Below are 27,016 nucleotides of genomic sequence, written 5' to 3'. Positions count from 1 at the left end.
GATGGTCATTTTTGGGCCCCATTTGAGCAATCTGGTGTTGCCCTCAATCACTATTCTATTTATGTAACTCTTTCTCATCCAGGGATCTTTTGTCCACTGCTTTTACCCCTCAGGTGCAGCACTTCATCTGAGTTGTTTGTTCTTTCCCAGAGAATGACACAGACTCTGTCACACCACTTCTTATCAGCTTTATCCCTTGCCTCACTCTTGTTTTGTTGGTAACCATTGGATGAAATCTTACAGAGCAGGTGGACAACACCCAACTCACCTTCTTCATTATGTGATGGTTTTGTCTCTTTCTTGACTTTTTTTTCTTACTTTCGTCACCATTCTTCCGTCTACTCTCCAATTTCAATGAGGTAAATACCTAATTTAATTCTTTATCTACTTTTAATAATAGTCTCATCTCCAACTCGGAACCCACACAGTTGCCTGTGTTGTCTCATAAGGTGTTCTTATTTACCTAAATCTGCATTGAATCAGGGGTTACAATGTGTTTAATAAACTCATCTGCCATGGTTCCTGTGTGGCTACTGTTGAGATGAGGTTCTCTGTAAGACCACTGTGGTGGTACATACATACATTCTAGGCTGTACCATCCATGGACTATCACAGAAAAATTCCAGCACATGCTGGATTTTCAAAATAGGTTTCATGGAAATTCATTATACTTTCTTCAGTATAAGATATTTGCAGTGGTTTGGTCCAGTTGTGTTTGGGAGACTCTTGTCATTCCTAGTTCCAAAATGCTAGGGTGGCCAATTGGAGTTCATTACCAGTTGTATGGTCCCTGTGGAGAGAGTCTAAATTGGCAGCACAGTGCAATGGGAAGTAGAACAGGAGTGTCCATGTCATTGCAGTGCAAGTCATCCCCTGTTATATTGTATGCCAATTTGACAAGTTAGATGGAGTGAAGTGTTATCCTTTGGAAACAAGAAGGAATTTTAGTTCTCATTCCTGTATGTGTGATGAGTAAATTGTACAACATAAAACATGTGAAACTGTACAGTCTGATTATTGCCTTAGCCACATTACATCTCATGATCATCCAACCTATTTTGTGTAAATGCTCAGTTGGTCATATATTTATCCCTCTCATCCCTGGAACACATTGGCTCATTTTTGCCTTTTTTTTTCATACTTTTTTCTGGTTATAGAGTTTACCCTGTCTGTGAAGGACGTAGCCACTCATGAGTGTTGCCTCTCTAGTAAGTTGTGCTATTGGGTATCATTCTCTATGTGATTTCCCTTCTTGCCACCTGCTCTGAAGGGAGCTTGTGTAGGTTTTCGTGGTTGCTACTGTATGTGGAGAAGTAAGTTAATCATTTTGGAAGTTAACATTTTTCTAACTTGAATACATATTTCTGATGGATACTTCGCTCTTGCACACCTTCCACCCTTCCTCCCCAGTACTGGTGCACATATATACTTGCTTCATCTAAGAATGAACTTAATTTCAAGTGTAAGTCCTGGTAGAGGATGTGTTGTTCTCCTATTGGTGAAGGTTATTACTACATAATGACAAGTACAATTCATGCCAAAACATGATTTAGGTGGGGGATAGTTCAAGGCTAGCATGAGAAATAGCTACTGTGTGAAGATGGGTATGTTTCTATTAGAAGTACATTTTCAGGTAAGGAAAATGTTGACATTATAAACATATATATATAAATATATCTGTATTTTTGTTATGGTGGTTGCTGCAAGTGAAAACAAACTAAGTTTGGTTTTCTTATTATGCTATGGAACTTTGTTTTTCATCTAAAAAATACAATCCTCTGAAAATAATCTCATTACCCAATGAAACAGAGTGGTTTTTTATTGGTGGGAGGAGACAGCTTACTTCTAAAATTCAAAGTACTGGTTTGTCCAGTACAAATAAGCAAAAAAAAATATAAGTTTAAGTTGATTAAAAAGCTTTTTTGGTAATTAGAAAAGTACTGAAATAGGTTTCTCATTTTCATCAGCAATATTCATGTATTTATTTAATCTTGAGTAAAGGCCTTAAAAGTAAAAAATAAAATGATAAATTATGTTATAGATAGGTCAGAAATTTTTTTATTATCAGATTTAGAAACAATGAAATGAAGAATTAAAAGAGTGTTTAATTCAAATAAAAATTAGGCTTTTGATTTTCATTATGCTTATAAAATGATTTGATAAAAATGTATGTGCTATATCAGTTGTATATTGTGTATGGTTTTAGTTATCTTGATATTATAAATGTGGGTAGAAGATTTCAAGGCTTAGCATGTTTCGTAAGTAAGATTTTAAATCACCAAAGTACAGTATAAAATAATATTCAAAGTGCTGTTTTTGTTGGTTTGTAAAATATCAGCATGAAGTTTTATTTTGAAGGTTTATGAAAGGTGTTGGTCACATGTTCTTATTTGTTTGCTCTTAAGCTCTGCCTGGTCTGATATATATGTATGTACACGTGTTAGACCAGTGTTTCTCAAACGAGCACATTTAGAGGGGGGGGGGGTTCATGAGCTGTCTGTGCTGAGTCAGCTTTTTTCTTTTAGTCCTCGACATGTTTGAGAGGTGCACATATCACCTTTGTTACGAACTATGATGGACTGTGCCAAGAAACATCAAGAATTTGTTCATCCTTGTAAAGATAATGGGGAGTTGTGATGACCAACGCTTGGATGCAGGGGTTGTCTGGCAAATCTGGCCGAGACAAAAGTTGTACTTGTAAATGTCTTACAGATCATTGATAAATTAGAAACAAATCATGACATAATTGATAGCTTCTAAAATAGGTGATTGTATGAAACAATGTACATTTGTTTACTTCACTTATTTTGGTTTTGAATGACCTATAGATTGGAAGCTGTCTTCAGAGAGATCTTCTTCCATCTCTGCCAGTGCAGCCTATTGATGTAGAGGCCATGCGAGTCTACCTCATATTGCCCATGTGCCACCTCTTTTGTAACCCAAAACAGTACCTTGGCACAATCATTGCTCCATTTATTCAGAGCTTACTGAAGTTGCCTGAAACGTTTGCAAGTGTGCTTGGTAAAAAGATTTTTTTTCTTCTAATAATGCATTAATACAATAAATTTGTTATCGATTGAACTAGATAATAATTCTATAACATTTTTATTAAATTCAACAAATTTGGTGTTTGCAACAGAGTGGCATATCAGAAATACTACAGAACTTGCTTAAATGAAACAATAAGAAGAATTGTTAATAAACCAAAGGAATTATTAAATTTATGCAGATTAGTGAATGCTTTTAAGGTGTTGAGTGTACACACCTGCATATCAAATTTCAAAATATAAGTAAAAATAGCAATTCTATTTCAACAATTTTTGACTAAGATATTTTAGAATTGTCATTTTGTTATACTTATTTTGTGTAGTTTGCAAAGAATGAAAAAAGGTTCAAACTTACATTTCTGTACAGCACTTATCAATATGTTTAGAATTTTTCTGCCAAATCCCAAGGCATATGTTTACATTTGGCAAAAAAGTATCATCCCTTAAGAATATAAATCTCAAGGTATTGCTTTCCTTCTCTTTAAATATATTAGAACAGCATCTGGTTTTCACCATTTTATGATCGTAGCATGTGAAGTGAACAACAAGTAATGAAATTAACTTTAAAGTAGTTACAGGCTAAGTTTAAATACCATTGATAGAACAGATTGTAAACTATTTGTATCAATCTAGGATCAATAAAGGCGTGTGAGAAGTGATTTATGGGTTGTTTTTGAGAAAGTGATTAGATGTAGCTCTTGTAGAGAACAACAAAAGAATATAGTGGGAAGCTTATAAAACTTAGGAATAAATTGCAGATATAGAAATGTTTTATAGAGACTTTAGGTTTCTTTAATTCTTGAAAACGTTTTTATGTTAAATTATATTTATTTGAAAGTAGCAGAATTTTTCCTTTATGATAAGACATTAAGTAAGCCTAGTTCAATTTAGAGAGTTAACAGCAAATTTTTCAATGACTCAAATCTTTCTTTATTGAATATTATTGTTACATTTATCATATTTAAACAATGCAGGTAAGTGAAATAAGTTATTATTTATTGAAAATAAACTATTCATTAGATATAAATTGATCATGACCAAGAAAATTGGTAGCAAAAAATATTGTTACTTAGTCTAACATGATGCCATTATGACAGGATAGGTCATAAGTCACTGATGAATGTTTAAATTCATGCTGTGTTATTAATCACTTATAGTCAGAAGTAGTGACTAGTGCAACTGACAAAATAAAACATAAAAAGAAATATGTTATTGAATATCAGTTAAGTTGAAACTGGTTGTATATATAATATAGATTTTTTTTATTAACAGTAAAAGCAATTGAAGTTGTAAAGACAAAAGAAAGTACTTTTATGTTTTTCCAAACTCTGTCTCAACATAATTTTTGAGATTTCACACTATAGAAAAAGTAAATCAAATCTTATGACTTTTTGATTCAAAAATTATAAAATTTTTAGGAAATGTCTAGCAAAACTAGTTAAAGTGGTTCAGTAATTCCACTGTAAGAAGGGAAAAATCAAGGAATGATGATAACGACACCCTCCCTCCTTCCTGGTCTGGAAAGGGTTAACAGTTGTTGTCAATTATGAAATTTTATCCCAATATTCTACTAAATTTGGTAGTTTCAGTATTTCAAAGGATGAAAAAAAAGAAAAAATTATACATATCTTCTGTTGCTTTTCTTGTGCTAAAACAAATAGGAGCTCCAATATTTTACAGTGTTTCTAAAGATCTTGAATTATTTAGCTGCAATCACCATTTTTGGTTTGTTTGCATGAAAAAGAACACTGTATTTTTCAGTCTTTATCAAATACTATAACACAGTTTGTTTTATTTTATGAAATAAGAATGTGTATTTATTTAAATTCATGATTTTTTTTTTCCACTGAAAAATTTCCAAATAGTGTACAGTGATTTTGAATTTAATTCTTGTTTATAGCTAATTTATTGCTTTGGTTTCAATGACTAAAAATGGCTGATACATTCGTATTGTTGATATGATATATGGTTGTCATTTTGAACCAGTAATCTTGAATCTAGTTTTTCCTTTATAATATTCAAAGAGTAAAATGTAACACTTAATTTACAGTTGAAAAGTAGAAAGCCTCTTTTTTTTTTCTTTTTGATACTGAAACTTTCCACTTTTTTATGTTATATTATTTGACAGTAATCTTATACCATCTAATCTGAAAAAAGTAGTCCAAATTTATGGTACTTTTTTGTGTTTTCATGAAGAACTAAAAACCTTATTGTCGCTGAAACAATATAGGGTCAGAAAATCTCTCACTTGTTTCCCAACATCATAATAACCAATTGGAAAAGTAAATAGGGCACTAAGTAGTTTTCATTCTGTGATAAGCTTATCTTTTTTCTATCACACATTATAATATGCTGTAATCTTCTACCAGATTTTACACAATTCCAGTGGTCTAGTGGTTGATTGCATAATAATACTAAAATTATTACGTAATATTTATATACATATACAATTTTCCTAGCTTGGGCATTACACACCACAGCAATTTAATAAACATTTATCTAAGAATCTTAAAAATATCTAACAACATATACAATTTCTAAATGTTTGACCTAGTGGTTGTGAATCAGAAAGTCTGAAGTTTAGGCTACATATCAGCTAAGATTAGCTAAACAGGAGGCATGTGCTTCTGTTTTGTTGCCCTCCCTCTTTTGGCAGTTCTAAGCTAGTGTTGGTAAGCCTGTCATAGCTGTTTAACCATAAGATGCTGTTCAGATTGAAGTTAACAATAACCAATTAATTGAAAACATAAATTTCCACTCCTCCTATTGAATCCTGCATTGAGCTCGTTCACTAAAATATTTTAAAATTATTTGCTATTTTACTGTAAAATTGTTTGTCATGACTTATAAAATTCAGTGAAATATGTTTTGGTCTAAAAATTGGATTAATAAAAACTACTCTATGTCTTAATTGGGATATTGTACTTTTATTTAGATAGATGGTGGGCTCAGTTAGAAGCAAGACAGTTTAAAAAGTTGGTGCAGGTAAGGGTATTAGTGGGTTTTTAACTAATTTTTTTACATGAAATTGTTGCCATTTCGTATACAGATGTCCTGTTTACAATTAAAAAAATAATTCTGAAAATTGTTTTTACTACTTAAGTGGATAAGAATTGTTATCTATCATTATAAAGACAGTTTGAATTTAAAAATAATTATAAAAATCATACTTTCAGTGTGAATCTTTTTTATGGAAAGTGTAAAAAAATATTATTTTTTAAATTTAAGTATATTAAAAATATTAGAGAACTTGAATAAACACAAATGAATTCACAGTTTTAGAGTCTTAAGTATGTGTAAACAATAAAATAAAATGTTGTATAGCCTGGGTAAACATCTATATTATTATTCTGCTTGTTTGTATGTACGACCGTTATGCTTTATGACTGAGAACCTGCTGCATAAGCATACGTAGTTAGAATGTTTCCCCAAGAAAAACTGCGCATGTGCATTATTCACTGAATGACAGTCTGCCTGCGGAAGAGAGCTGCAAAGCTCAATGATTAAGTCACTACAATTACTGTATGAAACAAGAAGTAACAACAAAAGGGGAATGTAAAAATACTTTACTAACCATTTTGTACAACAGAATATTAAAAACTTATCAAGGTTTTAAAGAAAGGTTTGACGTTAGGTCGTACAATAACATTATAAGTTTATTTATCGGTAGTATTAAGTACAGTAAAGTTTAGTCCTAACTAAACTAAAGTAAAAAAAAATGTACACAGATTACAGTGTTAATTTATCTCTTTATTGAATTTAGGCCTAAATAGAGTATGGCCTATATACAAGTGGATTTACACATTTCGCTGTCTACGATTACAATTTGTTTGTATTGTGCTAGAAATGTTATATTTAAAGAGGTACTGTTATGATAAAGATACTAATTTGGCCAGAAATGTTTTGCGGGTCTCTGCTAGTGTATAATAATCAATGAACAAGTTTATATCTGTATATAGACCAATATATATATTGTATTGATAACTATAAGGTAAATAATTAAATATGGAAAGTAAATAATTACAAATTATATTGTTAAAAAATATAAAGTTTTTAGCAGAAAAGGATCTCTTGAAATAAATGCTCAATAAAAACTTAATTGTCAAACTATGTATGAAATAATTTCCAGTTCCAATGAAGATCATTTGTTGAAAGCTTAGTTATTTTTATCCATTTTTTAAATAATTAAATATCTGAAATGGCATTTACTTTGCTGTATATATAGTTGCATTTATTTCTGTTTAACAAAATTATGGTCAAAGCTAATAATTGTTTAAAAATTAAGAATGAAAGCTTAGGTTTTGGTGAATTATTTAAAATAAAATATAAATTTTGAATAAATAAATTTATGACTTAAATTTGGTGATTGGTTTCTGTGTTTTTAAGCGCAAAGTTCCACAATGGGCTATCTTTGCTGTGCCCAGTACAAGTATCAAAACCTACGTTTTAACATTATAAACCCCCAGACTGCTGAGCCACTGGGGGTTTGGTGTTAAGAACTTCTGATCAAAATAGGTAAATGTGTAGATCAAAATTAAATTAATTTAAAAAGGTATTTATAAATTCATAACAATTCTTTTAAAGTAAACTGAGTTTATCAGTTGCATGTTCCTGGTTTTAAGCTTTAATCCAAATTGCACATAATGACTCACTATTTGATGCCATTACTTTAATTTCTATAGTAAGTGTTTGTAGTAAATTTAATTTGAAATTACATGTTTGTCAGAAACCTCAGGATATTTTTTAATGTGAGAGTTGTATACAAAGAGACAGTGTTAAATATTTAACTACACTTAATAGTAATTCATAATTTGTTTTACCTTAATTTTAGAATTCAGTATTTATTTTATGTACGCGGACTTACGATGCCAGAAACCAGGTTTCGATAGCCATGGTGGGCAGAGCACAGATAGCCCTTTGTGTAGCTTTGTGCTTATCTATAAACAAACAAACAAATTTACTTTATGTAATTTAAAATTTATTTAAAAATAGTTATGTTTCTTCCTGATGCTTAACCAGAGTATTCTATTAACAGGTTAGGAAAAATTATTTTATGTAGACATCTTAACCCAGATGGTTGGTCAAAATATGGAAGTTTATATTAAATAGAAAAAAATAAAGTATCCCTTTTTACATTTATAGTTAACTAATGTAGCTTGATGAAAAAATAAATACACTCAAATACATTATCAACTCTCTTGCTACAGGCTCGGTTGAATTGGCCAAGTCCGTGACCCCAAATTGACCTTTATAGATTCCATACTATAACTTTTAATATGTTTTGTGTATCTTCATGAAACTGCACAAGCTTTCAGTAAGCTTTAAGAGTCTTATAAACAAAAAATGGGAATCTAAAGAAAATTTCTCCATGAAATGAGTAAAAGTGTTAACTGCTCTCAGTGCAGTGATTTTCATGTTGGGATTAAAAATATTTTTATTCATTTGAAAATTGTGAAGTTTCATTGGCATAACCTATAAAAACCTCCTAAATAAATTTCAAATGTTTTTTCAGTAAAAATTTATATTTTTTTTCTGTTATTTTCTCTTTGTTAACTCTATATGAGGTTGGTCAATTTGACTGACCTTGTAACCACAATAAAAAAGTATGAAATAAATCTAAACTACATTTTGTTCTTTCTAGAATGACTGTAAATTGTAATTGGAAACTACAATTATTTATCCTAAATAGCTTAAAGCTCATAACAGTATACATCTATTTATACTTAATTTTATTTCTTTATTATAAATTGACCTGTGTCTAACCAACAATCTTGCCATGCAAGTTTTAAATCACTTGGCAAATATGTAGTTCACATTACTCTATCATATTATGTAAAGCATGGGCTACCTGCAAGCTGCTTGCTAGTACACCTCATTAAAATTTTTATTATTATTATTATTTTTCTTTACCTTACCTAATCTAGACTTATCTAATGTAATAATTTTTTAAATTTTAATTGGTTTTATAATAATAAAGAATACACATAAAAATCAAGAAATATACTACTTAACTGGATCTTTTGTTGTTTTTTTTTGCTGTTGACTGTCAATGAAACTTAACCGTACTTTTTTATACTAATGGTACTACTACACTAAATATTTTTTTATTTACTTAACTAATGCATCTAAGAACACAGAATGATAACACTCATAAAGCTGACAACATCCGTTAACTATCATAATTTTTATGGCTTTCTAACTATGAGAGAAAAGTAGTTAAAAAAATTTAGCTAAACTCATAAATGTGTTTCCCATAGGAATTATGTTTGAACTAGAAGCGAAATAGACATTTTTCTGTACAAAGAACAATGTAATATAATCTATCATTTGATAGATTAAAAATTTGATTCTCTATTGGTTATAAATAATATGGTATTAAATGTTAGAGAGAACTATTGGCAATTTGTGAAAGAGAGAATATGACAGGTGGGTGATGCAAGAGGGATGTGATTTTCTATTTTATGGCTCTGTAGCCAAATGAAATTGAAGGCTATAAAAATTATGCTTTGGCGGAATGATAACCATAATATAATGAGTAATTTGTGTTAAATTCCTTACTTTGTGGAGGGGTGGTAAATAAATTAGAGAAGAGGGGATGCCTAGAGAGCAAAGTCACAATTCTTATACTATTGTGAGATAGAGGATTTTTTAAATATTTTCTTATAAAATTAAGAACATAAAACTTATATAATATTAAAAATTGATTTATTAACTATGTTTTTATGCCAAGTTTATTCGTATACCATGATAATAAAGTAGTTTAATTAAATTTTGAATGTAACTATAAAAAGTCATGCATGTGCACTTTGACCTGCCCATAACAAGAGGGATAATGTTAAAATTTTATAATCTTTTAATTACTTTGCATTGCTGTACTTTTTTCAAAGAATTTCTTTGATATATGAAAATTATTTTTACTTACACTGTCAAAACATCCGACATAACCATTAATGTTTTGCATTTGTTATTTATTTATAGATATTGAACATTGAATTATCTGTTTGAATTTTATAAACATTTTTATATCTAGAAATCAACAAATAATTAAAGTATGGTATATTATAAATCTGCATTTCTAACATCATTATTGTGGTATTTTAAAATGTTATTAAGATTGTTTGCAAAATTTTCTTAAAACAGTATTTTCTAATTTAGATGTATATGTATAAGTAGTGAAAAAAACAAAACCATTTATTTTAAATTGGTTTTAATAAGTGTTGCAGGAATTCATATCCATGTTGGACAGTGACATGCACATATGTGTGTAATATTATGTTTGCTCTCTAGATCTTTAAAGACTGTGTATGCTACATACTCAACAGCATGGGTGACAGAGGAGTGCCTGAGGTAAGTTTCTCTTCTCTTCATAAGTTGTTTATTTACTTTTTATTTATTTTTAGATTTTGATGCACTTGCTTTGTTTTGTCATTGTCTGTTGGTTATTTTGTTAAATTGTTTTATTAGATTATTTAACGTGTTACATTAATGTGAAATTTTTTTGTTAACAATTAAAGGTTTCTAAGATCATTAGAAAATAAATTTTGCTTTATTGTTGTAATTTTTGTCTATTTAAATGTAAAGTAGTACTTTTGTCTAGTAAGATAATTTTTTATTTTATAATCACTTATATTTGATTGATTTTTATATTATAGTATTCAGAATAAAAGTGGAATAAAGAAAACACTATGAACTTTTAATTGAATGAAATAATTTGTAAGAGATTTAAGATTTTTTTGACATGATGTTTTGCAGGCATCTAAAAAGCATGAACAACTTCGATTATCCCTTGAGATTTTGAACAGATTGAACAATGTAAGTGTCTAAAGAGTTTCATATAGATATACATGCTCTTGTACATTTATCTTAAATTGTATGTTTGACATTTTTATGTAAGTGTTTGGTTTTATTGTAGGACCAGATTTTTTTAGACTGTACTTGAAAGTAGCAAGAGATCATTAATTCAAGGTGGGTTATCACTTAGTTGAGATTCCAATACAGGCAAGTCCCATTTTAACAAGAGGGGTTTGGACCAAGAATGTTTCATAGTTATGAATTTTTTTTTGAGAAACAGAAAATGGCCTCAAATATGTATATGCACAAAATAAAAGTAAAAGAAAGACATTATTTAACTTTATGAATGTTGTTTTATTTACCCAAGATAGTGGTTTTGTTATTTACCATGATTTAGGTGTTTTATGCTCTTAAAATACATTATTAATTAAATTTACTTACCAAAACATTTTCCTTGTATCTGCTTCCAAAAGTAAACAATAAACAATATAATACACAAATATATATACCTACAAGTATTTAAAAAAAATTTTCTTGAAATTTATTTAGCTGTATGATATTTAGGGGTACTTAAGTAAATGCTGAAGATGTGCTCCCAAAGGCCTCTTATAGTTCTCAAACTAATTATTGAGGATGTATCAGTGTTAATTAAGGGCAGCAGCTCTGATCCTCACCACATGCTGAAGATGAATAAGTTCTAGACCTGGGAGTGAGGGCTTGTGTGGATGTCTAACATAATAGACCCCTGACTGCTTTGGGGAAGAAGTTCTTGCAGCGTGATTTGCTTGAAAGATTTACACTTATTCTCTCAAAGTTTTCTTTCAACTTGATAGGTATTCATTATTTCCTGTTGTGAATAGTTAGGACAAGATTGCAAGGCATCATTAAAAGTCTTTTTCAGCACTTCAGTTGCATCATCATCCTCAGATACTTCTGTCACTGTTGTAGAAGGGTTAATAACAGACTCAACAAGCTCAGCATTGGCTGTATATTGCATTACAGGGGGCATCATTATCTATGTCTCACCACTTATTCCCAATTTCTTGCAGGACATCCTTCAGTGATACTGAGCTTTTTCCTAATTGCTTAATGGTAGTAATTACATTTTCTTTATACCAAAGCCTTCACCTTCCTTAGGTTCAAGATCATCTTCAAAATAACAGTTGGCTACAGGTTTTTCAGCAAGCAGGAGCAACACAGGAAAGATGTTTTCAGTAATTAGTATTTCTGCCTCAGGATGTGATTTACAGTTATACAAGACTAGAATGGCATTGCTTTCTTCTGGTAAACCAACTCAGAAAATGGGTTCTCAGTTACCATTTAAAAGAATAATCAAACCAACTCTGAAAAATTTGTGGCAAACACTGTCAATAAAGCCTTGTCTCATAAGTATTGAATATTTGCTCTGCAGTAAGATTATTTTCATCAGTTGGTTTTGCAAAAGTTTTTCCATACTTGGAAGCATAACACTTCTTCTGCAATAACAAGCTTGCGAATACCATGTCATTCTTTAAGAGAACTAAGCCAGCTAACAAAGAATTCACATTGTGCTTTGATCTCCATAAAATCATAAAACTGCTTGACTTTTTCCATAATTAGTAGTTGAGAAAGCAGCTTACCTTTACTGCCTTACTGTTTGAACCACTCCAAAATAACTTTGTCCAGCTTTGAAAACATTGATTTCTTATATTCTTTTGTTGTGCAAGACCTTTGTTGGATTTAGTCTTAGAATAAAACTTAAATATCTGTTCCTTCTGTGCTTTTAACTCATAGATTGTGATGATTACTATGCCATATTCACCAACAAGTTTGCTTACTGCCTCATCAGTATCAAGACTGCGTAAAATCTTGATTGTCATACTTATCATTTGTGTTACTTACTTCTTCAGAGTAGATAATGCTGTAAGGGTACCAATGGTGATTCAGTGGTGCAGTAAATGAACACAAACTCAATGTAGTGCATGGGAGACATAAGCTGATCACTTTCAAAAGACAAAGATGTCTGGCAGGGAAGTGAATGAGTGTATGCAGCGAATCAGCTCTAGGCATTGGATGAGGCCACTTCTAGAACTACAGAGCACCATGTTCAAATCATTTTTTGGTTTTGAAATTTTTTCTATTTTCTGGGGTACAAGTATTTGCTTTTCAAAGAAAGGAGAATTTTTTAGAACTCTTTATTAAAAATATGATTTTACTGTATGATGTTTCATTTTTTAATGTAATAAACTATTGGATTTAGTAAGTATGATGATTACAGTTGGTAAACATTTACTGTACGTTTGCTTCTGTTCAAAACTTCACTTTGGTCATTCTTCTGAGATGGAAAGAAGCTAGACCACAAAAATGCTTACTTATAAATTTACATACAAACTATGTAATGTCTATTTAAATAAAATAGAAAAAAAAAAATTTTTTTTTTTGTTTTTTGCTTCAAGAGTTCTCTGTGTAAAATGGGAAAGAATAATGCAAAATTAAGAAAGTAAGATGACAAATGTATCAAGAAGTAGCTTTCTTCTGTTACAAGTTTCAGTGTAGCATATATTTTGAGACATTCTGGACATAAAATTACTTTCAGACTGTAAAACTTTCAGTTATGAAACTCCTAGAGCATATTAAGGCTCAAACAGTTGTATTTGTTTTGTTGGAAAGATGAAGGTTCACATATTAAAAATTTACCAAATTTTCATATAAAGAATTCCAAGATACTGTATTAAAACATTTTTTGGATATTCAGATATCTAATACAGATTTGAAGGGGAATAGTTACTAGGCATATGAAATGAAAAAACAGGGAATATTTCACTTGGTTTTTGGTATAGATTATAGATTTTATGATGTACTTTATTTTGTATGCTAATGTTTTCATGTCATACAAGTGATACTCTTTGATTGTATTTAAAAACACACCAAGTCTGTTTAGTGTTTTTAATTATGTTTTGTCTCATGTTTTTAATGTGTACTGTTAACTTATTTTGTCTTATATTTGTAATCTCCTTTTTGTAATGTGTATGTACTGTAGGTAAATGTCGTAAATGAATACCTGATATCCTACCAAGAATTCTACATCTCTGAAGTTACAGAGAAAGTTGATGTTAGATATGACTATGTAAACTGGCTACAAATCACATCAGAACCAAGGGTAGAGTATGTTTTCCATTTGAAAAACTAAATAATTTTATTGATTAAAGTTTGTATGTAAAGTCTTTCATTTTGAAAAGATTAGAAAGCAAACATCATATAAGTAATCAATCTAAAAGAGGATACTTTCTTACATTAACATTTGGAACATTGAGAAGTAATTAGATCATGAATAAGTTAAATATTTTGGCTAGCTACTTATTAAACCCTAGTGTGTTTCTGTGAGATTACATAAAACTTACTAAACAGATGTATATTCACTGTAAAATACTATGCTGTCTTTCAAGCAAAATAACATAGTTACTGACCAATTATTTGTGTATTTATTAATAAAAAATTCGGAAGTATTAATACGTGAATTTAATACAACATTATTTTTAACAGATGCATTTTTTTCTCTGATACTATTTTATCATAGCTGCACATTGATACTTGTAGTAGTGTTAACTTTTTTCTTGATTTACATTACACTCTTATTGGGCAAGATGGATTGCATTAGTCAGATATAGCTTGTAAAAATTAAAAAAAAAATTCATGAATAGCTTGTAACAATAGAAAAAAATTATTTTTTTTATAAAATCAAAGCAGACTGCACAAGCAAGGTAAGGTAAGCTTAAAGATTAATGGTAAGTTTTGATAAATGTATTTTACTTAACAATAAAATCAGATCTGGCTAGTTTTGCTAAGTACCTCAGTCATCAAAAGTAGGTTTTAGCTCAAATACTGTTGAAACAGCTTCTCCTTTGTGGTAGTATACAAATAAGCTGTGATTGGTCAGGTTGATTAATAATTTGTTTTTAGTTTGCTTTCATTGTTTTCAAGCTAATACAACTGGAAATTGCTTAAAATAGAAAATTAACTTAAAACTCTTGTAATTTTTCTTTAACAGTAATTTGCATGTATAGTAGATTTCTGAACAACCTACCCTCAGTGAAATTGAGTGTATTAACATAGAATTTCTACTAAAACATCGAGCTTCCAATTTACATAATTGTCAATTTAAAAGAATTATCTGGAATTAGAATAATATTTGTTGGTTTAAATTATTCATTAATTGTAACACTAACTTGCATCTATTTGACTTAATAAATAGATAAAAGTGTCTGGAAAATACATATGTTTTTATAATACTGTTTACAAGGTGCACTGAATGAAACTACCCAGCAAGTTGGAAGTTGTAGATTTTGAGACATAACTGTATAGCTTGTCAATAAGATATATCACTTTTTGTGCTGTTGGGAGTAATTAATGTGTTTGATTAATCTGTGCATATGATTGATACACATTCTTATGTAATATAAAATTATGTTATATTCTACTGAAATTTTTTGTATTTTAACACATGCATCAGATTTTGTTTATAAACATTCTTTATGTTATTTTTTAACAAAAATTCTGCTAAAAAAGGGTGTAAAAAGTTTTTTTTCTATTTTAGTTTTTAATATTTTTAACTAGTTCAGCATTCTTTGTTTTATGTTCTGAATGGGATGATGATTCATTGGCTGTTATGTTTCTGTATGATTTCACAACTCTTCATCACATGACAACAGATATGGAAATATAAGGTAACTCTATACTTAAGACTAAATTTGTTTTATTTTGTTTTGTCATTTTTGATCCAAAAACAGTTCAATACATATTTGATTTGTACCTGTATCATGGTTTCTTACAATTGTTTGAAATGATTTTGAGGTAAAAATAAAAGGAATCAAACAACAATGGTGACTGTTTTGTATAGGTAAAAATAATAATCAACATTTAAGGCTTTTTACATCACAGATGTATGTACTTATTTTGTGGGGGATGGATGTTGGCCCTGTGGTAGTGCTCTGAATTTTGGAGCTGGTGAAGCAGGGTTCAAATCTGTATGATACCACAAAATATTCCCTGCAGTTTAAGCTTTGGGTGCATTATAAGAGTGACAGCTAATCCCTTAGCGTGAATGATAGGTGGTAGGGTGTTTCCAATTGGCTGCCTTTCATCTGGTCTTAGTTGGTTTGCCATTAATTCAAAAATACAAATATATCAATTTCTTTTCAGGCACTATATTAAGAAAAAAACAGCAAAAAACCTTATTTTGTATAGTAGCTGAAATATTAATTAGAGACGTGCTAGATGAGGAAAAATACATTTCACATAATTCAGAGGCTCATGTATTGTTATTAATAACATTAACCAGAGGTATGGTAAGTAAATACTCTATCTAAAAATAATTACATTACAAACTACACTGTTAATTAAAGCTAATAACAACAAAGTTTTATGAATAATAAATTACTAAAGAAATATATCTACTTTTGAATATTTTTAAAAATCTCAAAAGTTATACTGTTTCAGGTATTTTTCTTGTGCATTTTGTATTAACCATTTTGCTGCATTGTACTGTAAATGCTGGCATCTTTTCCCATCCCCACACAAATATATTTGCCTTTAGCTATGCATGTAATGCATCTCATGGGAATCTTGAAGTTATTTAATGATTATATGTACTGCAGATCATGTGACTACCACGTTTTTAACAGGATAACATGCTTTCACATTCTGTAAACCAGTGAGATAGGGTTATTTTGATACATCTTGATGAATGAAGCTTGGCACAACTTCTAAAACGAATAAAATAAATATTAATCAGAATACGACATCATATCATCCTTCTTATATTTACTCATCATTGCAGAAATGGCATTCAGATACGGTTCATTACCTCCTCTCACATTAATAGCTATTCTTGTTCAGTGCTGGCCTCTATATGCTAAAAAGTTGTTTACGCATGGCATAAGCCTTTTATTCCCCTCAATTGGAATTGACTGTTTCCAGTGTGTCTCTCATGCAAATCATCACACGACAACACTCCACCAATAAGAGTGTGACATACTCTCTTGATGCATGTTAATCCCTCTATTCAGTTCTACTGGTTAGCTCATTTCAAATGGGGGTAAATTTATCATACTCTTCTACTCTTTCCATAGTTGACTTGGATATTTGTTTTTCCAGTTGGATAATTTTTTCTTTTTACACTCCTCACATTCTAGTCTCTTTGGGGTGTGTATTCATCAGGAATATCCATTCTCCTTCACAAATGCATTCAAAGGTGTTTTCGGTTATCCAAGCTTTTACTTTGGGTTTTTCTCTTCCCTCTTCGTCCATATGCATTAATAGTTTAACATATTCCCCATGACTTCGGTTTTACTGCATCCTCCACCTCTTCTGGATTGTTTCTCTTTTCTGATGCTCATCTCCAAAGGTGGGCTGTGTGGTTTTATCAGGAGAAGGCTTCAAGATAATAGTCTCCACTTGAGAGGTCTTATCACCTTCACACCCGGACACTTCTGCCATTCCAAGGTGCTTTAGTTCACACTATTCTTCTTGTCTAGTTTGATTGATCCTGTTTCATTTCAACTTTTGATGGTGGTGGCTTATATCACTCGCCAAGGAGACACTCTTTCTTATTCCCTTTGAGGTAAACAGGGTATTTTTTTTTGAACCCACACATTTGACATACATCTCCTTGCGGGTCGTGTTCCAGGTGCTTTGTCTTTGTTGCTAATTGAATTTCCAATCCTGACACTTTCTTCCACATTATGACCTCTCTATCCTCCTAAATTTTGATGGCTGTACCTTCTGTGGGGTACTCTTCCATGTAAAGTTCTTGAATCTTTTCTCACTTAGTTTTTGGTCTCTGGTTCATCATCCTCTTTCCCTGACTATCGTCAAGTTCAAATAGGTGTACATTAGTTTTTTCTCATTCTATTAGTCTTCTTCCTCAAAATTTTGAGCATCCATGTCACTCTGGTTTAGGTTTTTCTGACTGATCTTTCCTGGATGGCACTGCTTTAGTTTTTCTTGGTGTTTCGGCTCAAATTGTTTCTTTTGTTATGGATCCATTTTATTAACCTACATTTTAGTGGCTCTTGGAATATTTCTTTAGACTTTTTCATTTCTTACCATCTTCCATGTTTCTTGTCAGTGGGATCCGGATTACCTTCTTGGTTCAGTACATGCTGTGGGTTGCTTCTTTCTGTTAAATCCATTTTCTGCATTTCCTCCCCTTACTCCACTTCTTTGTTTGTGGTTTTTCCTTTCCTCCCTTGCCCATTGGGCTTATATTGTGATTCGGTTGGCCTGAATTTGAGCATTTAAGGAATATCTGGTCAGGCACCACTCGCCACAGAGCAAGATCCAGCATGAAAAAAGAGGGCCATACCTCTGAAAAAGAAAAGCTATGTATACAAAAACGTAACTTACCCAGTCACAGTCTCATGAAAGATTGAAGGATGGCAACAGATAGATGACAGTACTCTGACAAGGAAGAAACATCTGCCCAAAGCAGAGAATGGGATATGATCATAGAAGATGTAGTTCCAGTGCTTGACAGATGAAGTACCTCCAACTGATGGCAGGGTAGACATGCAGGGAAAAAGGAAGGTGCATGATAGAAGTGAAGATACCAGGAAGTGAAGATCAAAATAAGGAGACAAGGAATAAACACTGTACACCCATGTCGACTTGCATATTATAATTCCATGGCTATGCAATGCACACTGCAGAGATGGGGTGTTCCACAAAATCACTTGTAGATTTATCCTCGCAATAGAATTGCTTCATAAGTTTGCCCGTCCCTAACTGTACTCGCCTATGAACTACATGGGTAAAGCAGAAGGGAAAAGCTGCCCATTCCTGCCATGCCTTGTATTGAATAAATTGGTATGGTCTGTTTTTAAAAATAGGGTTTTGTGGTCACCTATTGCATTGTCTCAGGTGTTGTTGTTTCTCAGGACTCTCCACCTCTGTTTCTCCCCCTTTTCTTCTTGTGGAGTTTGAAAGTCCTTACCACTCTCCATTACCAAGCCACTGTGGTGGTGGACCGTGGAGGAACCAGAGGGAATCTAGTACTCCCTGACTCATGAACAGGTCACATGTTAATATCTTGAACTGATAGATCAATCCGGGAACCCAACATCCAGTATTAAAAATATATCTGCATAATGTAAACCATCTCCCTCAAAAGTGAAATTTACCGGATTCTCCCCAAGCACAGTAACATCCTCAGAATAATAAACATTGAGGGACAGCGAAAAAAAAATAATAATCTGCAATTACCTCCACCGTGACCCACTGCACTGATAGAGTAATAATGAGGAAGACATCTGTAATACATGTATGAGGACTTATATTATTGGTTCTTCTGTAAATCCAAAACCCAGCCACTGGGAACCAACATCTACGTGGGGGTAGGATGAGGGATCCCAATGAAAGGGGTGAACTACAACTTTGACGACTCACTCCCATTTATCTTTATGTGTGTCATATTGGAGGATATCACATCATCTAAACCAGCACAACACCACTGCCCTACTCTCAACTGAATGGTTTTATAATCATTTATATATATTATTTGTATTTCATTATCACATTCAGGAGGATGGAGTTTTGGCAGAAAAATTACAACTTCCAATATGGTACATTACCTCTTCTCACATAAATAGCTAGAATCCCACATTGAATAGGTGGAGGGACTGGTGCAAGGGAAAGAAAGAAGCATTTGAAGGACACTCCCCAAGATGAAATAGTCAGATTCTAAGATTTCATGTGGGAGACTGCACCACTTCTGAACCAGATATATTCCTTGCCCATTGGAGAAAGATGTCACATATATGAGCAGAAAAACAGAGGAGCACGTCCAAGTTGAGAAGAACTATGGCCGGATAGTTATCCGAACCATAAAATATTTATGAAACTCAATCCTAGAAAATATAAAAGTGGGTAAAATGAAAAGGATGTACCCATAGGTGTAGAATGACTAGGGCATGACTGAACACACACAGCAAGTCAACTACATCCAAAACACAAGCCGCTGGGAAATAACATCCACACGGGGGGTAGTATGAGGATCATATCGTCGATAAGTCAACTACAATCCAAAACTCGGCCGCTGGGTACTGATATCCATGTGAGGGTAGGAAAGAAAATCATACCAGTAGCAAGTAAAATCCAAAATCTAGCCATCTAGCAGGAGTAGGAAAGAGGATCATACCTCAAGTTCATGACATTACAAGCTGATTTCCCTAGTGATTCTCAAATTAAAAAGTAATAATTTTCCTATACTGAAAATGTATTTTCAATAGTTACTTACCTCCTCTCATATAAATAGCTATTCTCATTCAATGCTGCCCTCTATATGTAAAAAAAATGTTTACAAAAGCCTTTTATCTCCCCTTAATTGGAATTGACTGTTTCAACTGTGTCTCTCAGGCAAATCATCATGCGACAACCCTTCAACAATAAGAGTGTGATATACTCTCTTGACACATGTCACTTCCTCTATTCAATTCTTCCAAACTATTACTTCCATCATGCATCTGCTTCAACACTGCATCTTTGGGTGTTACTGTTTCACAAAATATGGAAACAAATGATTTCTTATATATTATTTTAATCTTCCTTTTTGAAGATAATGATACTTTTGTGCTCATTTTTTTATGTTTTGCTGTCAGTGCAGTAATCAATTGACGAACCTCCGATTCAGCTGGTATTTCAAATTGAGTGGGATATCTTGGAATAGATTCTTCTTCCATCTGACCTGGACCCACAGTTTAACTTAATCACTATACTTAAACCATCACATTCACAAACACATCTAGAACATTTCAAGCATATTTCATTGCAACATCATTTTGGTTTACATTTAGTTAACTCCTCCATGTTGGCTCATGGTCTCAGGTCAGGTCACGGGTCCAGATATGGATCTGGTCCAACAACCTAGACCTTGAAGATATTGCCAAATGTCTTCTTTTTGTCTAATCAAAACAACCCAAACCTAATTTTTTTGAATCCACATCAAGATGCTGAACTGGCTTATGTGGCAGGAGTTAAAATGTGTTTTCAACATACTTCTCATAAAAGCTCATCACACACTTAAAACACTTGAAGAAAAGTTTTGAAATACATTATTAAATTACAGGGTTGTATTGCATGTTTTATCAAACTTTTCATAGTTTGACTTTGCAAGAAGAAAACTAGCATGCAGTAATGTTTTAAATTTATTTTATTTCATTGTGTGTGGACTTGCTGCACCATGTTGTGTTTTAAGTTACAAGGTAGATTTAAGTAGGCTTATGAAATATGTACATGTTTTTAGGACAGGCATGCTTAGTGTAATATTTGTGCCACATGTATAATTTTGTATTTTCTATGCATTTTTCTGAAATGAACTACTGTTTCAATTTAATTGTATTAGGATTCAAGTAAACACTAACATAAATACTCTTTAGTTTTATGATTGGAAGAAAGTAACAATACTCTTCAAAAACATCTACCATCTGAAATGCTTTAACTAACATATTATTGAAATTTCAAAAAATTTAAAGATGTCACACAAAAGAACTTTTAACATCTGGAATACTCAATACAACAGGATCTATATAATAAATCAATCCACCAATAAAAACAAAATAACCTTAAAAAAAGTTTACTTCTTTTTTTTGGTCTTGTTTAAAGCTCTTTTTGTTTTCAGAAGGGACGACTTTTTTTTCTGTGATTATCCTTTTGTATTTGATGCTCAGGCTAAAACATTAATACTTCAGACAGACTCTGCTATACAGATGGAGGTAAGAGGATTTGTTGAATTAATCTTTTTTAGATCATTGTAAAAGGTCTTTAAGAGTACATTAATTTTCATTTAATGGTAATTTTGTACACATATCTTTAAAAGAAACTAGTCGGGAATGAGATTTGTCAGGTACACATAAAAATTTTCTAAATTGTTTTCAGTAATTAAGAACATTTTATTACAAATGAAAACATAATGAATATTACAGCAAAATTATTTTCAGTTTCATAAGCTATAAAGCATGGTACAAAATCATAAGACCAGGGAATTTCAGACACACAAGAAATAAGTGTCTTATTAACATGTATTGTATTATCTGTTATTACATTATCATGTCCATTTGTTAGCCAAAATTTACTGTGAAAAAAGGGTTATTACAATACATAAAAAGTCCAGCATGCTTTAAAACTGAAATACAAATATGCAGAAATTCATGCATGAATATATGTAATATTCTGTATCTGCTTTTTAGTGATTGGTATATGAATTTACATTAGTGGAAACTGATTTATATAAGTATTTTTTTCAAATTTCATGAAATAACCAATTTGTATATTAACTGATTTGCAATTTTTAATGTTGAAACATGTTAGTGTCAAAAGATGTCAAATATTAAGTGTTTACAGATCATCCTATCAATGACTAATATGAATATCTATTACCTCAATTTTAAATCTTAAATATTCACCAGAAAGCATTTAGCCCCTTTGGCTTCATTTGCTGTTCTTGTCCCTGACTAATACTAAAATAATTTGTTATAATAATAAATACTCACTTGAAACAATTTTCAAGTGTTTACATACAAAATAATTCTTCACTTATGAAGTTTAGGGGGTTTATTCTAAGTCTTGTGTGTCTACTTTTCTTTGTTTTGTTTTTTACTTTTGTCTTCAAAGGCTATGTTTGAAAAGTGTATGCCCATAACTTTTTAGAATGTCCATTTTAAGATAAGTACGTACATAAAGAAATAGATAAAGTGGTAGCAACTTTTGAAATCTTGAGTTAGTTGTTAAATCACAAAATATTGTTTTCAGTTCAGAAAAAGTAACTTTTTTTGCTTAGAATTGTTGAAAATGGTAATAATTGTGAAAAATATATGAATTCCTGTAAAGTATACTGATACTAGATGTTTTAACAGTTTCTTATGAAAGCCAAAATCCGTGTAGTTCTTATAAACATGATGCAGTGCTAGCAAACAAATAATGAATTTTGTCTATGTTGAGCATATTGGCTTGAACTTTCTATTGTTATATTAAATTGTGCTTGAATAATTCTTAAAAGTTAGAGCTCCAAAGAATATCAAATACTATCAACAAAGGAGCTTCCTGCCTGCAATGACTCAGCAGTAAGTCAGTGGACTTATAACTAAAAATCAGGTTTTGATACACATGGTTGGACACAACACAGATATCCCATTATGCAGCTTTGTGGTTAACTACAAACAAACAAAGTCAACAAAGAAAAATAAGTATTATGAACATCCTATGTAACTATGAAGGGAAATTACAATAAAGGAACAGGAAAACCTTTCTGATCAGTCATAGTGTTTTTCAATTCCGAGACCTAATGACTATGGCTCTCCATTTCTTGTTGTGTGCACCAACTTTCCTAATTCAAGCTTCTCATCATCAATTTATTTTCTATTAAACCTTTCTAATAGAGGTATTAAAAATATATAGAGATTCAGTAATCCTTTTACATCCTGATATTTTCATCAGTAAATGAGTATTTTTTGTAGTAGAACTGTGTCATGATATTAAAGACTGTTTGGTTTAAATATTAGTGATTAATTTATATTTGCGATTGAATACTTTATTATTTTTAAGTTTTGTTATAATAAGAGTTAAAAACAGACGGTTGTACAAGGTTTTGTTAATAACTATTTGTTGTCGAGAATATAGACAGTGGCCAGACGACTATGTAATAAAGATATAAATAGCGTGAGATGAGCAGAAACAGCAGACAGATAATAGCAGAATAAAGTAAAGTTACAAAGGGAAAAGTTAACTACCATAGACGTCATAGGCCTAACATTTAGTATGTTAGAGTGAAACTAACAGTATAAAAAAAAGATAAGAAGGATAATTTTATTCCATCAAAGCATGGATCTAAAGTAATTGAATCAGCCTGGGTACACTTTGATAAAAGGAACAGAGGATCTTCAGAAGAAAGAAGACCAAACGATTTACAGTAACTTGTGCCACAACTAAGTGAATCACACACAGAATACTAGCATGATAGTAATATAGAGAAGATAGGTCGACTTGTCAACTGAAATTCTGAAGTAATGGAATAGGCCTAAGTGGACTATATATAAATAGTGTTTATGATATGCCTGTAATCTCTGTTGTGTGAAGACTTTGTTGTACATACGTTTAACTTGTTCCGAATATATATATTATTTGAAAACAAATAAAGTCTGTGCTGTATATTCATTGTTGAATTTATCACTAACAAGTCACAGTCACTACTTATACTATTAAGAAATATAAGAAAAAGCCATTTATTTCAACAATTGTCGAAAAAATTATGTATATACATTTTTTTTTTGAAATCTGACAAACTGAATGGGACAAATATGGAGTTTTAGACTCTGCACATGAAAGCACTCAGGATTAGAGTATTTAAAATAATATTAAAGGTAATTCCAAGAAAACCTTGGTAACACTAAATGAATTTCTTACCTAAACTTTCTTTGATAGATGAACTGTAAGCATTACCTACTATTTATAAACAATTTGTGCCAGTAAAGAGATCTTGAAATTTTTCTGATTGTGTGTTTTATTTTCACAGTTACATATGTTTAAAAACAATTGAAATATTAATTATTTTTGTGGTTTTCTGTGCTTCGTTAATGTTTATTCTAGTATTTTGCATGTATTAATAAGCTTTTAAGACTGTTGAGACACTTTTCTTGCATTCCCCCCATTTTGTTCGAAAATATTAGTACACACAATGGTCATTCATGCAATTTTCTAAAATAAATACCTAAAACATTAGAACTGAAAATTTATTTCAGTTTTTGGGGGCTATACTTGCATTTTGAAACTGGCTTCTCCATCTTTCCAGTTGAGCTATAATTAGATCAATTTCTCTAATTGTAGCAGTAACTTTTGTTGACATAAAAATGTATTTTTAAACTCTTAATGAATTATGCAGATGTTGCTATTAGTATTCTTCACAATGGTTATCAAATTTAAAAAGACAAAAATTGCAGTTAAAATATAGACTATAAGTAAATGTACTTGTGCTGTATCTTTAGTATGAATTGTGTGATATTACAGAAAAATGTTGTTTATATATGAGTATGATAACATGCTATGCATTCAAATAAGAAAAATGATGGATTTATGTGTCTCATCAATGTTCTTAAAAGATTTGTATTAAGTAGTTATACTTTAAATTGTTGTGTAATATTATATCCTGTGTTTAGTCTGCCATGAACTCAGCTCATCAGCATAACCTGGCAAGTATTTTTATGCCCATAATGAATCCTGTGAATCCATACATGGTTTTGTGTGTTTCTCGAGAACACCTGGTCAATGATACCCTCCATCAGCTTGGGAATTATCCATCTGCTGACTTGAAGAAACCACTGAAGGTATGATAACAAAGTAAATACAGTGTAAGTGTGATTCATAAATTGCTAAAGATATTTTTTAAACATTTTAATTGTTGTTTTTCAGGTATTTTTCACAAAAGTTAAAAGGCTTATGAAATTTTCAGTTAGGTACTTGTCAGTGTGGATATAAACAAACAAAATAATATCTTTAGCAAACTTTTTTCCAGTTGTGTTATCAAAAGGCTTTCATACACTTTTGAATAGGAGCAAAGGGTATAAACAATGCTATTGAATCATTCAACTTGAAAAGGTATAGATATAAGCCATACAACATGTTTTACATTTGACTTTTTATATAAATAAAACAAAGCAAAAGTTTTTTGTTAAGAGATCAATTTTATTTCAACATTTCTGTGAAATATACATCATGTGTATTCATCCAAAATAACATGTGCTCAGACATACTTGTATCTCAGTGGAGAGCAGACCTCAGTACATTGTGGAAATACAGTATGCATTCAAAAATAATGCCTAAAAATATATAATTCTGGAGGGAGGATTTTAACACAGTGTGAAAATAGAACAATATTCATTCAAACAATTTATTCATCTGAGTTTCCGATATGGTTCATTACCTACTCTTACAGTGCTGCCCTCTATATTCAAAAATGTTTTTTGCATGACACAAGCCTTGAGTATCCCATGTACCTTATGATCAAATGGTTCAACTGTCTCTCACACGTAAGTCATCATGCGACTCCCTCTGTTCAATTCTACCGAACTGTTATTTCTCATTTGGCAGTGCTCGTGTCAAGACATTTTGTATTGCGCACTTCAAGTGTTTTTTTGTTCAACTTAGTGGAATTTTTTTTATTAATTCTGAAGTGGAATTGTCCTTTTACATTTTACAATAGTTAACAAACTTTCAGATAACTTATTTTTCTCAGTTTTAATTTTTTTTATCACTGTTGTGTTTGATCATTCATTGTTACACAGTGAATTCCAAAGTCCAAGTTACAACTTTGGAGGAAATGCCTTATATCAGTACCCTTACACAGGCTGCAGGTGGAGGTAACTGGTCCATGGAATTATCGGCTTTCATCTTCCAGGAGATTGATCATTATATGAGTCGACCTGTTTCTCCTGTTGTTGCCCAAAAGGGTTAAGCCTAGCTGATTCCACAGTAAGGAAAAAAGAAGACACAGCAGAATCAGGTGGAGGAAAAAGGATATCAAAATCCTAGTTGAGCTGATCACATTCTGCATTTTCCGGAGCCATATGATATGGGTCACAGGTGAAAGGCCATGTCATCTCGTTTGTTTACTCGCATTCAAAATTTTATTGAACTACAATATTATGAATTTATGTCAATAATTTTGGTATCAAACTGTAGATTATAATTGAAAATTCAATACTATACAATACTCAATTTCTTAATTTAGAAGTAAATATTAAAAAAATATATAGATAAACATTGATTTTTGTGTTTGACTTGGTATGTTGAATGGAGCACTGGTTTAAATTAGATGTTTGTGAAGTCAAAATACTAAGTCTATAGTTTTGTACGAATTAGAAACTCAAATTACCGATATTGACGAGCTAGAATTAATAATAAGAACATCTTATCTTTTCTATTTGCTAAGATATTGCTCATGTAATAAATCAAACACAGTGGCACCCCGCCCACCTCTTTCCATTTTTGGAAATGCTCCCTTATATACACTTAATTCTATATATGACATGAATAACCATTCGGAAGATTGGAATGTTCTCCTGGTGGCTTTCCCAGCCATTTTAATGGGCTTGGATGCCAAATTCTTTCTTTTGAACCAATATTTCAAGGAGGTAAGGTATGTCTTTAGTCTGCTT

At 31.3% G+C, this 27,016-nt stretch overlaps 1 protein-coding gene across 1 annotated transcript in view; it reads left to right on the top strand.

The window, feature by feature from the left end:
- Positions 1 to 27,016, top strand: part of LOC106464953 (probable E3 ubiquitin-protein ligase HERC4) — a 107,413-nt gene that overhangs the window by 46,521 nt on the left and 33,876 nt on the right. The window contains exons 12-20 of the mRNA XM_022393329.1: positions 2,829 to 3,021; positions 5,983 to 6,032; positions 10,335 to 10,394; positions 10,800 to 10,859; positions 13,858 to 13,977; positions 15,437 to 15,491; positions 15,529 to 15,541; positions 21,490 to 21,583; positions 25,019 to 25,186. Coding sequence (XP_022249037.1) covers positions 2,829 to 3,021; positions 5,983 to 6,032; positions 10,335 to 10,394; positions 10,800 to 10,859; positions 13,858 to 13,977; positions 15,437 to 15,491; positions 15,529 to 15,541; positions 21,490 to 21,583; positions 25,019 to 25,186 — 813 coding nt within the window. The remainder of the gene's footprint in view (positions 1 to 2,828; positions 3,022 to 5,982; positions 6,033 to 10,334; positions 10,395 to 10,799; positions 10,860 to 13,857; positions 13,978 to 15,436; positions 15,492 to 15,528; positions 15,542 to 21,489; positions 21,584 to 25,018; positions 25,187 to 27,016) is intronic.

This window comes from Limulus polyphemus, unplaced genomic scaffold, assembly GCF_000517525.1.
Source record: "Limulus polyphemus unplaced genomic scaffold, Limulus_polyphemus-2.1.2 Scaffold64, whole genome shotgun sequence".
Taxonomy (NCBI): domain Eukaryota; kingdom Metazoa; phylum Arthropoda; class Merostomata; order Xiphosura; family Limulidae; genus Limulus; species Limulus polyphemus.
The sequence above is the reverse complement of the archived record's forward strand: the minus strand, read 5'-3'. Positions and strand labels throughout refer to the sequence as shown.